General features: G+C 40.7%; 1 protein-coding gene across 1 annotated transcript; it reads left to right on the top strand.

Moving 5' to 3' along the window:
- The first annotated feature begins 4,159 nt into the window (after positions 1–4,159).
- On the top strand, positions 4,160–12,233 carry WFDC9 (WAP four-disulfide core domain 9). The gene is given in 4 exon segments (XM_008996109.2): positions 4,160–4,256; positions 7,912–8,049; positions 11,132–11,207; positions 12,077–12,233. Coding segments are annotated over 4 exon segments (468 nt in total).
- Positions 12,234–12,729: the final 496 nt, after the last annotated feature.

Genomic DNA, 12,729 nt, shown 5'->3' with positions numbered 1-12,729 from the left:
GATGAGGAGTTGCTTCTTATTGATGAACAAAGAAAGTGGTTTTTTGAATGGAATCTACTCCTGGTGAAGATGCTATGATTATTGTTGAAATGACAACAAGGGATTCAGAATATTACATAAACTTAGATAAAGCAGCAACATGGTTTGAGAGGATTGATTGCATTTTGAAAAAAGTTCTAGTGTGGGTAAAATGCTGTCAAACAGCATTGCCTGTTGCAGAGAAATCTTTCTTGAAAGGAAGAATCAATCTATGTGGCAAATGTCATTGTTGCCTTATTTTAATAAATTGCCACAGCCACCCCAACCCTCAGTAACCACCACCCTGATCAGTCAACAACCATCAATATTGAGGGAAGACCCTCCACCAGCAAAAAGATGATGAATTATTGAGGGCTCAGATAATCATTAGCAATTTTTGATAATAAAGTATTTTAAAATTATGGCATGCACATTACTTTTTATACATAATGCTATTGAACACTCGACAGAGGAGCATGTTGTAAACATACCTTTTAAATATTTTAATACATGATAATGAAATTAATGATAGGAAAACTATTAGAAACTGTTTAGAATATGAAAGAGGTACAGTAGTATACTAAAACATACATATATTGTATCAGAAGTTTGCAAATTTTACTAGCTTTTTCAGAGAAACAACTTTCAACTATTAAATATTTCATTTTCTAGTTTAGATAAACATATAAATAAGAGACTTCAGGAAAACATACTTTCACATGTACTGGGAAGCCAAAAAGTGCACTTGGCTTACTTTATTGCAATATTATCTTTATTATAGATAAAACTGAACCTGCAATATCTCTGAGGTGGGCCTGTATCCTGGGAAGGATATATTGACATCTCCTGTCACTGTATATAATATTCCTGCAGACAGGCTTTGAGAGAAGGTTTACTCCTTGGAAGCCCCTGCCTCTTGGCCACTTGACAGTTCTCTTTCCTAATGAGCTAGTGATCTCCAAATCATGTGTATTCTGTGCCCAATATAATACCCTTCCCTGACATTTGGTGAACAAATCCCTCTGCACCTCAACCGACAAGCTCATGCCAAGAGCTTGATACTGGATTTGGTCACATCACTTCCTTCATTTGCTAGGTGGTCATCTACTTTTTCTAAAATTCTTCCTATTCAGTCTCTTTTTAGCTACATAAAAGTCAGAGGGCATTTGGTGGGAGATCATATTATGATTTTATTGGTAAAATAGTATCAATACTGAGAAAGATGGAATGTTAAATAGGATAAACAAGAAGTCAAAGGTCAACGTAGACTGTTCCCAACTACCCACGTGTGAATGGGCTGAGACGTGTTCAAGAAAGACTTTGGGCACATGTACTTTGGGTCTGCTGGGGGTGGCCTGAGCTGCAATCCAGGTACACAACGTTCTTCCAAGCTTATCAGAGGATCCCACCTGCATCTATTGAGTGTTTCTGGATGGGTGAATTTCAAAGGATAGAATCTGTGATACCACCAACATGCAGTTTCTGGGTAGGAATTAAAAATCAGTCACAACCAAAATCACCATTAAGTTCTTGGCCTTTGTACATTGTTTTTCTGCTCTTCTGCCCCCAGTTCTAGCCCCGCTTCAAACAACTTCATAATAAGAGGTCAGACAAAAGAGCTGTCAGCCAGTTACTACAGACACTCAACCCAGACACCTTCAGAGGTAGGTGGGGATAAAGGTCTTCAGACATGAACTTGTATCTGTGGCTTGTCTGGATTAGTTCCTAGTCCAGAGGTGTCATTATTTCTATGAGGTAGGGATTATTGTCTCTTGTTCAAATAAGAAAATTGAGATGGGGTGACATGAGCTGTCTGAGGTTCCATAGGTAAAAGGGACAGAAATGAAACAAGATCTCAGCATTCCTGAGACTAAATCCACCACACTGTCCTCTTTAACATTATCTGGAAACATTATCTGCGTTCCACATTTGGTGGAACGCAGCAGTTCCGTGTCTTTCTGATCCTGGGGTCCCTTTGAACTGTCCTGCAGTTTGTCTCAAAATGATCAAAGAATTCACAAGACTCTGTATATGAGAAGTACCCAGCCTGGGCATAATGATGTTTCTCTTGTCTAGGATCATTTAGTACACTTGGGGGTGTGCAAAAGTATAAAAAAAAAAGTAAAAAGAAAAAAATTTTAATTGAAAATAGTTTTCAAATATCTGGAGAAAAGATATTCTGAGCTTAATGCTAACAGTTAACATTTATGAAGTATATACTATATTCCAGGTCATATGTTTAGTGTTTCATACATATTAGATTATTTAACCTTCCCAGTGACCCTATGAGATGAGTATTGATATTTTTTCTATAATACGGATGGGGAAAACCAGGCTCTGGGGATTATGTGACTAGCCCGGGCCCCATGGCTAGAAGTTGCTGGGGTTGGGATTCTAGCTCAAGCCATCTGACTCTGGGGCCCATGTTCTTTCCTCTGTAAAATACCCAACAGCAAATAGTGTGGTAATGAAAATTAGTGGTATAGCCTCGAGTAGAACAAGGAGTGGAGAAACATGCATTTGACTTCCAGTAGGTGGAAATGTAACCTAACCCTTAATGAGAAAAATGTAATTATCGAAAGTCTGGGAAAGACAATGTCTTTTGCCTAGAAATCTTTCTTCATTAACTCATGCTATGAAAATGACAATATATGTACCAAAGCCTTAAGTATAAGTAGATTCATCAGGACATTTTTATAAAAAGAAGAAATTTACACTATTCAGATATGGGGAAATGATCATAATATTTATAACTGGATTGTTGTCATGACTTGCATGATGTGAGCGTTTTTTTGTCTCCTGCTATCTGTATGTTTAATTCAGAACGGTTAGTTTACTTCCCTGCTTCTTCAGGAAAATTTAGGTAAGTTTCCAAATATTTTATGTGATTCTCCCATCATTAAACATTTTCTCAATATAATAAGTAAAATGTGCAGGCCCATGAAATTAGTCACAACTCCATAAATTGTTCAGAACTATGGATTCCTCCCTCCCTCAGAAGCTCCAGTTATGAACCAGGATGTGGTGAATGTCTCTCTTCCTCCCTCTTCCCTACACTCTGGCTCTTTGTAATTCTATTCTTCCAGCAAGTCTCCGTCTCCTAGGGAGGAGAGGGAGGATGGACCAATAAGAGGAGTAGGACAGTGCTTATGTAATAGATACTATTATGAGCTAGTTTTGTGCTTCTGGTCTTGACTCTTTCATGGGGGATTTCAAGGGTTTATTGGAGACATGAAATGTCATCTGGCCATTTATAGTTCAGATACTTCCCAAATTAGAGCCTTCTTCCCTGCTACTATAGGCCACTTTGGCCATATTTAAAGTTACCCTTTAAAGTCTTCAGTAGTGATTCAAACACGAGTCTACTGTGTCCCCACAGACTTCTGGGATCACACAGCAAGCTCAATGAGTAGTATTCATAAAGCCTTTTCTCTCAGCTTGGAATTCGAAGGCAGCATTCCAACTTCCATGAGCAAAGTGTTTTACCAATAAAATCTCTTTCAGAATCTCTACAATTACTCCAACTCTGGACCATCTTCGTGGATTAAAGTTCTGAGTCCCCCAGCAGTTCTTGGCTGTCATCTTTTCCTCAAGTCCTGTTATCTATCTGTAACTCCCTCTTGAATAGCTTTAGTGCCTTTTGTCTTAGGATCTTAACTAAAACTTCTTTATATCATCTTGCTACATATGTTTAAAAATAAAATATCAGGACACTTGATGTGTCCAATTTTGCAAAATAATGACTACAACATAAAACTACGGACATATATTCATTATTTCTAGATAGTGGAATTACTAATGCTTATTCATTTACTCATTGTATTTTTTATTTTACAAATTGTACAATCTGATGATTTCTTGTTTTTAATCAGAAAGGAACGATTCATTTTGAAAAGAAATAGTTTTGCAAAGGAAGGAGCATGTAATATGAGTGAGAATGAACCTGGGGAAGTTACTGGCCAGCTTGGGAATTGGTTGGTGTGCTGCTGGGTACTAGAAAGGGAAGGAATGACATGAGGGTCATAGGCACTTTCCCCCTGTTGCCTACCTTATTCTCCTCAATCCATTTTCTACCTCTAGCAGCACTGGGAAAAGACTTGTCTTTTGCCAGAACTTAACCCAAACACGCACAGAAACCACCATGAAGTCCTGAATTCTTCTACTCACCATGTTCATCTCTGGAGTTCTGATGCTTCTGCCTGTGCTGGGAGGCCTCGGGATTGGTGATCCCGTAGGTGGTGTGAGAAAGGAGGGGGTTCTGTGGTCCTGGGGTGTCTTTCATAGCTGATTCAGGGTCTGCATTTCAAGAATCAGCCTTTAAAGGATCAGAGCTCTCCTTTTTTTTTTTTTTTTTTTTATAAACATTGTAGAGGAAATTAAAGCTTTAAGTAAGTGACACCATAATAAGAAATCTGCTTTAAGTAAATACAGTTCCCTATGTCTAGGTGAGTTGTGTTTTAGAGTGATAAGATAGCCTATGACTTTACCTAGAAGCTCTCTTGGTGACCTTTGATAAATCTCATGGAGTAAAGGACATCCTGAAAACTGAAATTGGAAAGGAGCTGTCCTGATCTTCTTCTTTTTTTTTTTTTTAGAGGGAAAAAAAGAAAAAGAAGGGGAAAAAAAGAAAAAGAGGGGAAAAGGAATATTACTTCATTCCTAAAATGGGTTTCAATAATGGCCGATCAATATTTTGAGTGTTTAAAGTGGTTAATGCATATTTTATGTGTTTAAAATGGAGACCTCTATTGGGTTTATTTGTTCTGGCTCTGAGTTCAAGTCCTGGATATCGTTATCAATTTGTTGTCTCATTGAATCTAAATCTCATTATGTGTCTTATGTATCTGGGTGTTAAGATCTCTTATTGTTACATTAATCCTTTTACCCTTGCATCCTTGTAGCTTTGGAATCTATTTTGTTTAAGTGTGAGAATTGCAACTCCTGCTTTTTATTTATTTATTTTTGCTCTCCATTTGGTTGGTGAGTTTTTTTCCATCCCCTTGTTTTGAGTCTTTGTATATCTTTAGATATATCGTTAGATTTTGTGGATAATGTATATTTTGTGTGTTTAAAATGGAGAGCTCTATTGAGTTTATTTGCTCTGGATCTTAGTTTCAGTCCCAGATATCGTTATCAATTTTCTGTCTTGTTAAATCTAAATCTCATTATGGGTCTTATGTATCTGGGTGTTAAGATCTCTTATTATTACGTTAATCCTTTAACCCTTGTATCCTTGTAGCTTTGAAATCTATTTTGTCAAATGTGAAAATTGCAACTCCTGCTTTTTAGTTTTTATTTTTGCTCTCCATTTGGTTGGTACGTTTTTTTTTTTTTTTCCAACCCTTTATTTTGAGTCTATGTATATCTTTGGATATACCGTTAGATTTTGTCTGTATCTTTTGATTGGGAGATTTGGTCGATTTAAATTTAGGGTTGCTGCCATTTGATATTAACTGGCTATTTTGTCCTTTCGTTGATAAAAATTCTTCTTTATGTTAATGCTCTTTACTTTTTGGTGTATTTTTAGAAAGGGTCATACTGGTTGTTCCTTTCTGTGTATAATGCTTCTTTTAGAAGTTCTTGTAAAGCAGGCCTGGTGGTAATAAAATCTCTGAGTACTTGCTTGTTCCTAAAAGATTTTATTTTTCCTTCAAATGTAAAGCTTAAATTGGCAGGATATGAAATTCTGGGCTGAAAGTTCTGTTGATTAAGTATATTGAATATCGGCCCCCACTCTCTTCTAGCTTGTAGGGTTTCCGTTGAGAGATCTGCTGTAAGCCTAATAGGCTTACCTTTATGGATAACTTGATCTTTCTCTCTGGCTGCCCTTAATATTTTCTCCTTCGTTTCGATCTTGGTGAATCTAACGATTATGTGCCTTGGGGTTGGTCTTCTTTGTGGAAGGAATATCTTTGTGGTGTTCTCTGTATTGCCTGGGATTGAATAGTGTCCTGCTTTGCTAAATTAGGAAAATTTTCCTGGATAATGTCCTGGAGAGTATTTTCCAGCTTGAATTCATTCTCTCCGTCACATTCAGGTACACCAATCAAGCGTATATTAGGTCTTTTCACATAGTCCCATATTGCTTGGAGACTTTGCTCATTCCTTTTTTCTCTATTCTTGTCTTGTCGTTTTGTTTCATTAAGTTGGTCTTCGACCTCTGATACCCTTTCTTCTGCTTGATCCATTCGGCTGTTTAAGCTTGTACATATTTCACTAAGTTCTCGTGTTGTATTTTTCAACTCCATAAGTTCATTTGTATTCCTCTCTATATTGTCTATTCTTTTCAACATTTCATCTAACCTCTTTTCCAAGTTCTTAGTTTCTTTACATTGGGTTAGAACAAGTTCCTTTAACTCCCAGAAGTTTCTTATCATCCACCTTTTAAAGCCTACTTCAGATAATGGAACACAGTCCTTTTCCATCAGGGCTTGTTCCGTTACTGATGAGTCCTTTTCCATCAGGGCTTGTTCGGTTGCTGATGAGTCCTTTTCCATCAGGGCTTGTTCCGTTGCTGATGGGTTCTGATTTTGGGTATACTCGGCCTTCTTAGGCTGTTTTTTTCCCTTCATTGTAGATGAATCGCCTTTCTAATTAGGTTTCTGAGTTGACGTCTGACTTGTTGATTCCCAGTGCTGGGATCCGAGCAACCCACTGTGGCGGCCTAAATAGCAGCGATAAGACTGATGGTGCTCTTCTGCCCGGGAATCTCTGGTCTGGCTTCCCTCTTGAGTCCGCAACAAGTGGCTCTGACTTCCCAGAGCTCCAAACTCTGGTCAGTAGGGGAAGCAGTCCCGTTGGCTCTGCGTGAAGAGCTGCTGCGCCGAGATGCCGGCAAAACCGCTGGGGCGGCCACAAGAGTGGCGCTGGCGACCCGTGGGGCTCCTCCACTGGGAATCGACTAATTGGTGAGTGACGAAAATTCGCCTAAAGATGTGGCGTCATCTCGTTCTCTGAGCTTTCACTGGGAGCTACAATCCTGAGCTGTTAGTGGTCGGCCATCTTGGATCGATTTTCCAGAGCTCTCCTTAAGCAGAGATATTCAAGCAATATTATGTTGGATGTTCCCAATTCCTTTAAGTTCTCAGCTCTGAAAGCAACACTAGGTATGTGAAAAGGGAACACATCTTTTGTCTATATTCCGTCTGCTAGCAGGAAATAATATTTTCCAATATCACATCAGTAGAGGAAATACCAACACAGAGCTTCCCTCCGAGCCCATATTTTCAGAACCTTTGTGCCTCAGTTGGGTGAGCCTTTGATGAATGCCAAAAGGGTAATATTTAACACATTAATTTAGTTGGTGGGGAAAAATCTTTCAGAACATGAAAAATGGAAAAGACAAATAAAGGGTCCTTATTGGGTCAAAGTTTGGGTTCATAATGATAAGAAAATGTGGACAACACAGGCACTGAGCAGGAGGGTTGCGGGCCAGTGAAAGAAATGAAATTTATGGAGGGACTGATCGCTTAGGTGGTATCATCAGGGAAGCAAATAGAAAGGGAGAAAAATAAGTTTCCACTCTTTCTTGGCTCAGTTTCCCATTCTGTAAATTGGCTATGGAAATTGGAGTGAGAGGATATTGCAGGCCCTGAAATCTAAGGTTACATGAGACCAAATTTGATGGTTGGTGTCATATATGGCCAGGGTGCCCAGGTCCTAACTTTAGAGTCTGAAATGCTGTACGGACATGTAGATGGAGTAACACAGGCCATGCAAGGATGGTCTTGTGATGGGACACTGGTTAGAATTTGAGAAGCAATTCTCTTGGAAGGCAGATAAATACTTTGTGGCTTGGAGCTCAAGTTTCATAAGGGATTGTTAAGCTTAAAAGGGTTTCTTGCTGAGTTGCGAAGAGATAGACCCTGTTAACTTCTTCTATCTCAGTTCCAGAAGAAATAAGAGAAACTTATCAGTGCTGGGTACAGCCTTCATTAAAGTACTGTGAGAAAAGATGGACTAAAATGAACACCTGTGTACTTCCGAATCATACATGCTGCTGGACCTCCTGTGGAGGCATCTGCTTAGACAGTGAGTGAGTTGGTTGGGGTGGGAAGACTAGGGCCTGGGCTTGCTTCATCGCTGGTCCTTACCTACTATTCAGAAGACTGCAGCCACCTAAATCCTGGTTAAAGAAACAGGCCGGAAAAAAAAGAAAAAGAAAAAGAAATAGGCAGCAAAAGACAATGGCCTCCTATCTCCAAACCTAGGCTGTTCCTCACCACAAAATAAACTAAGACACTGACATGCGGTCCTCTACTTTTTTCTTTCTTTCTTTTTTATTTCTGAGAATTTATTTCAACTTTTATTTAAATTCAGAGAGTACATGTACAGAGGGCGCATTGTCCCATCACTCAGGTATTGAGCATATTACCTAACAGGTAGTTTTCGACCTTGTCCTGCTCTTTGCCCAACTCTAACTTTTCAGTGTCTACTGTTCCCAACTTTATATCCATGTGTACCCAGTGTTTAGATCCCACTTATAAATGAAAGTGTTTTGTTTTCTGTTCCTACATTAATTTGCTTAGGATAACGGCCTCCAGCTGCATTCATGTTGTGGCAAAGGACATGATTTTGTTTTTCCTTATGACTGCATAGTATTCCAGTGTGTGTGTGTGTGTGTGTGTGTGTGTGCGTGCGTGCGCATCACATTTTCTTTATCCAGTCCACTGCTGACAGGTACCTAGGTTGAATCCATGTCTTTGCTATTGTGAATAATGCTGTGATAAATATATGAATGCAAGTGTGTTTTCGGTAGAATGATTTACATTCCTTCTGTATATACCCAGTGATGACATTGCTGGGTCATCTGGTAGTTCTGTTTTTAGTTCTTTGAGAAATCTCCAAACTGCTTTCCATGGTGGCTGAACTAACTTACATTTTCGCCAACAATGTATAAGCCTTCCCTTTTTGCCACAGCTTCACCAATATCTATTACTTGTTTGTATTTTGAATGACAGCTATTCTGTCTCATGTGAAATGGTATCTCATTGTGATTTTGATTTGCATTTCTTTGATGGTTAGTGATGTGGACATACAAGCAGCCAACAAACATGCAAGAATGTTTCTTCACTCTTATTCAGGTCCCTTTGCTTCCCTCAAAACGTCACCTATTCCAATTATTGACCCCTTAGCTGGGCCTCTCCATAGGCCCCCTACTCTCAGCCAGGCCCAAGGAGACCTGGTCTCTGTCTGTTCAGCTGGCAGGCTTTTGGGGGAAATTGCTTAAAAGCGGGCAACTGCTGATTTAATAGAAGAATTGCTGTCCTTTATATCTGGGGCATAGGGTGCTATTAATTTTAGAAATGGATTTCTCCCCTGATTCCTGACTTTTGACTAATTTTTCTCTTCTAGAGAGGCATTTAAAACAATGCTAAAACCCAAGATTCTATTGGGCCATCATTAATGTGGGCTGGAGGACGACCATCTGGTCTAAGAATTACCTACTTCCTTGTTGGGTCACCCACCAGCTCTAGCTGGTAACCTTTCTACTATTTCCTGGACCTCTCTACCCTGAAGCTTTTGCCAGATAAACTGCTACATCAACCCGAGGGCTCTGCATATATTTTTTTTACTTTCTCCCTATGACTTAATTTCTCTCATTGCAATCCTCAGCAGTTCCAACAGTTGTTCCCGTTCAATCGTGGGCAGAGGTGGCCAATTCCGCCTTCCCAGTTAGACCCATGTATGAACCAATGTGGCGTTGATCACATCAGGGTCATCACCTGAGACGCTGATCACCACCTGTGGGGGTCTGTCCTGCAAACCCTGACTCTTTGACGGATGAACAAAATACACTCACACACTGAGTCCAGTGAATTGAGTGGGCTAGGGAGGTCGTCAGCTGCTCTGAGGGTGATTGCAGTTACGCGACCCCTACTCCCTGTTCCTCCTCACGTTTATTCAGTATAGATTTAAGAACAGAGGTTCTAAGTCAACACACTTGTGGATAATTAACATGGTTAAAAGAGTGGTTTTATGAATGATAAGAGGTTTAGATTTCTGGGTCCAGAACAAACACCATTAATGGGTAATGCCCCTTCGACCTTCCCCACGAGCCATCTGGCACAGGGTTTACATGAGTAGAGTTAGAGTAGAGACCAAGGAATGTGGGGTAAGCAGACTTAACTGGGGAAGCTGCTATTATTCCTAATCTTTGCCCTATGACCTAAGGCTCTAAGGTAAGGACTGGCTGCCTTTGGCCTGTTGCATAAGTTAATAAAAATGTTTTGGTTTTCCAAAAGGTTTGGGACTATAATCCTACAACTTTCCCTACTATCTCCCTTAATATTTTGCCAACCACCCTGAGTGAATGTCAACAAACCAAGTTTGCTAATTACTGGAACAAATATTCAAACAGATTTATACAAACCTCATGGGGTTAATACAGTTAACCCATGAGAGGTTATCTTCACAATGCATTTCACTGAGGGTGGTCAGTAGGCAGTCTTCCCCACCATAATTCAAGGAATGTAGCTCCTTCAATCTGTAGCTCTCTTATCTCCCAGGGGTTTCTCTACTGGTTCCTCTACATCCAACTGGCAATAGGAGAAGAAAGTAGCATGGGAGCTCATACAGAAGCTTTTAAAGGGCTAGACCTAGAAGTGAAGTTTGTTATTTTAATCCACATTCCATTGACCATAATATAGTCATACGGTCCCACCTATTTGCAAAGGAGATTGGGAAATATAATCTAGAAATAATCACCTGGAGATGGGAAGCCTTTGGCATGGTGAGCACTGCCACTCAACTGTTGTATCAAGAGTTTGAGAAGCACAAGTGGGTGGATCACTTGAGATCAGGAGTTCAAGACCAGCCTGGCTAACATGGTGAAAAGCCATCTCTACTAAAAGTACAAAAATTAGCCAGGCATGGTGGCACACACCTGTAATCCCAGCTACTTGGGAGGCTGAGACAGGAGAATTGCTTGAACCTGGGAGGTGGAGGTTATAGTGAGCCAAGATTGAACCATTGCACTTCAGCCTGGGTGAGAAGAGCAAGACTCTGTCTAAAAAAAAAAAAATAGAGTTTAAGAACCAGTTGTATGTAGCTTTGGTAAATTCCGAGGGAGAAAAAACCTCCTTATTTCCTAATCATTCACTTTGTGTTGAAGAAAAGGGAGAAGAAAGTGGCGTGAAGTCTGGCTGCTTACGAGCTTATGACACTAGTAATAGCGGCAAGGTCAAGAGGTAGGAAAGAAGGACTCTAGAAAGACTACTGGAGTGAGTGATAGACAGTGGGGAGAGAACAAGAGTTAGGGAGAGATAAGATGTGGGAGAGACTCTAGAGGAACTCTCAGCCTCTTTTGGGGTCTCGAGTTCTATGAGTATGGATTTCACTGGATGACGTAGATGACTTCATTAGAGTTTGGGATGGTAAAAGGAGATTTCATTTTGGCCAAGGGGAAATAGAGAGGCTCCAGGGGCCAGTACGCTGTGGAGCCTGTGGGAGCCTGCAGGACCAGGTCAGGCAAAGGGAGCAAGTTTGAGCAAACACAGGACTTGGAGAGGACAACGAGGATGCTTTTTTTTTTTGAGATGGGAGTCTCGCTGTGTCGCCAGGCTGGAGTGCAGTGGTGCGATCTTGGCTCACTGCAACCTCCACCTCCCAGGTTCAAGCAATTCTCAAGCTTCAACCTCTCAAGTAGCTGGGATTACAGCTGCATGCCACTGTGCCTGACTAATTTTTGTATTTTTAGTAGAGATGGAGTTTTGCCATGTTAGCCAGGTTGGTCTTGAACTATTGACCTCAATTGATTTGCCCACCTTGGTCTCCCAAAGTGCTGGGTGGGGCCTCCCCATGGGAATCTTGGTATCCCCAGAGAGGGATTTATGGACAGGACACTGACAACCCTGAGAGGAGCTCCTAGGAGGAGGGGCAGCTGTGATATCGTGGATCAACGATCTTAGTTTTTTCTGCCTACTGGCTCTGGAGAGTCAGAGCAGCCCAGACTAGGGCATTCCCCCCAGTGTAGCACATGCACCCCTTCAAGGGGCAGAAAACTGCTTATTTAAGTGGGTTTCTGACCCCTCTCCTCCTGACTGAGACCTCCCAACAGAAGTCTCCAGACACCTCATACAGGAGCATTTCAGCTGGGATCGGGCCAGTGCTCCTCTGGGACAGATCTCTCAGAGGAAGGAGCAGATTGGCATCTTGGCTGGTCTGCAGCCTCCACTGGTGATAACTCCAGGGATGGGAAGGAACCAGGCAAATAGGGGCTGGAGTAGACTGCAAGCAAACTGCAGCAGTCCTACAGAAGAGGAGCCAGACCACTTAAAGAAAAGCAGATTGCAACAACATCGATGAAAAAGACACCACAAAAAAACTCCATAAAAAGGTCAGCAGCCTCAAAGATCAAATGTGAGAAAGAATCAAACGCAAAAATGGCAAAAACTCAAAAAGCCAGAGTATCTCTTCTCCTTCAAAAAGTTGAAACACGTCTCTAGCAAGGGCACAGAACTGGACTGAGACTGAGATGGATGAATGGACAGAAGTAGGCTTCAGAAGATGGGTGACAACGAACTTCACCGAGCTAAAGGACCATGGTCTAACTCACTGCAAAGAAGCTAAGAATCATGACAAAACATTACAGGTGCTGTTAGCCAGAATAACCACTTTAGAGAGGAACATAAATGATCTGATGGAGCTGAAAAATACAACATGAGAACTTTATAATGCAAACACAAGTATCAATAGCTAAATAGACCAAGT

The sequence above is a fragment of the Callithrix jacchus genome, chromosome 5 (assembly GCF_049354715.1).
Source record: "Callithrix jacchus isolate 240 chromosome 5, calJac240_pri, whole genome shotgun sequence".
In the NCBI taxonomy this organism is placed as follows: domain Eukaryota; kingdom Metazoa; phylum Chordata; class Mammalia; order Primates; family Cebidae; genus Callithrix; species Callithrix jacchus.
The sequence above is the reverse complement of the archived record's forward strand: the minus strand, read 5'-3'. Positions and strand labels throughout refer to the sequence as shown.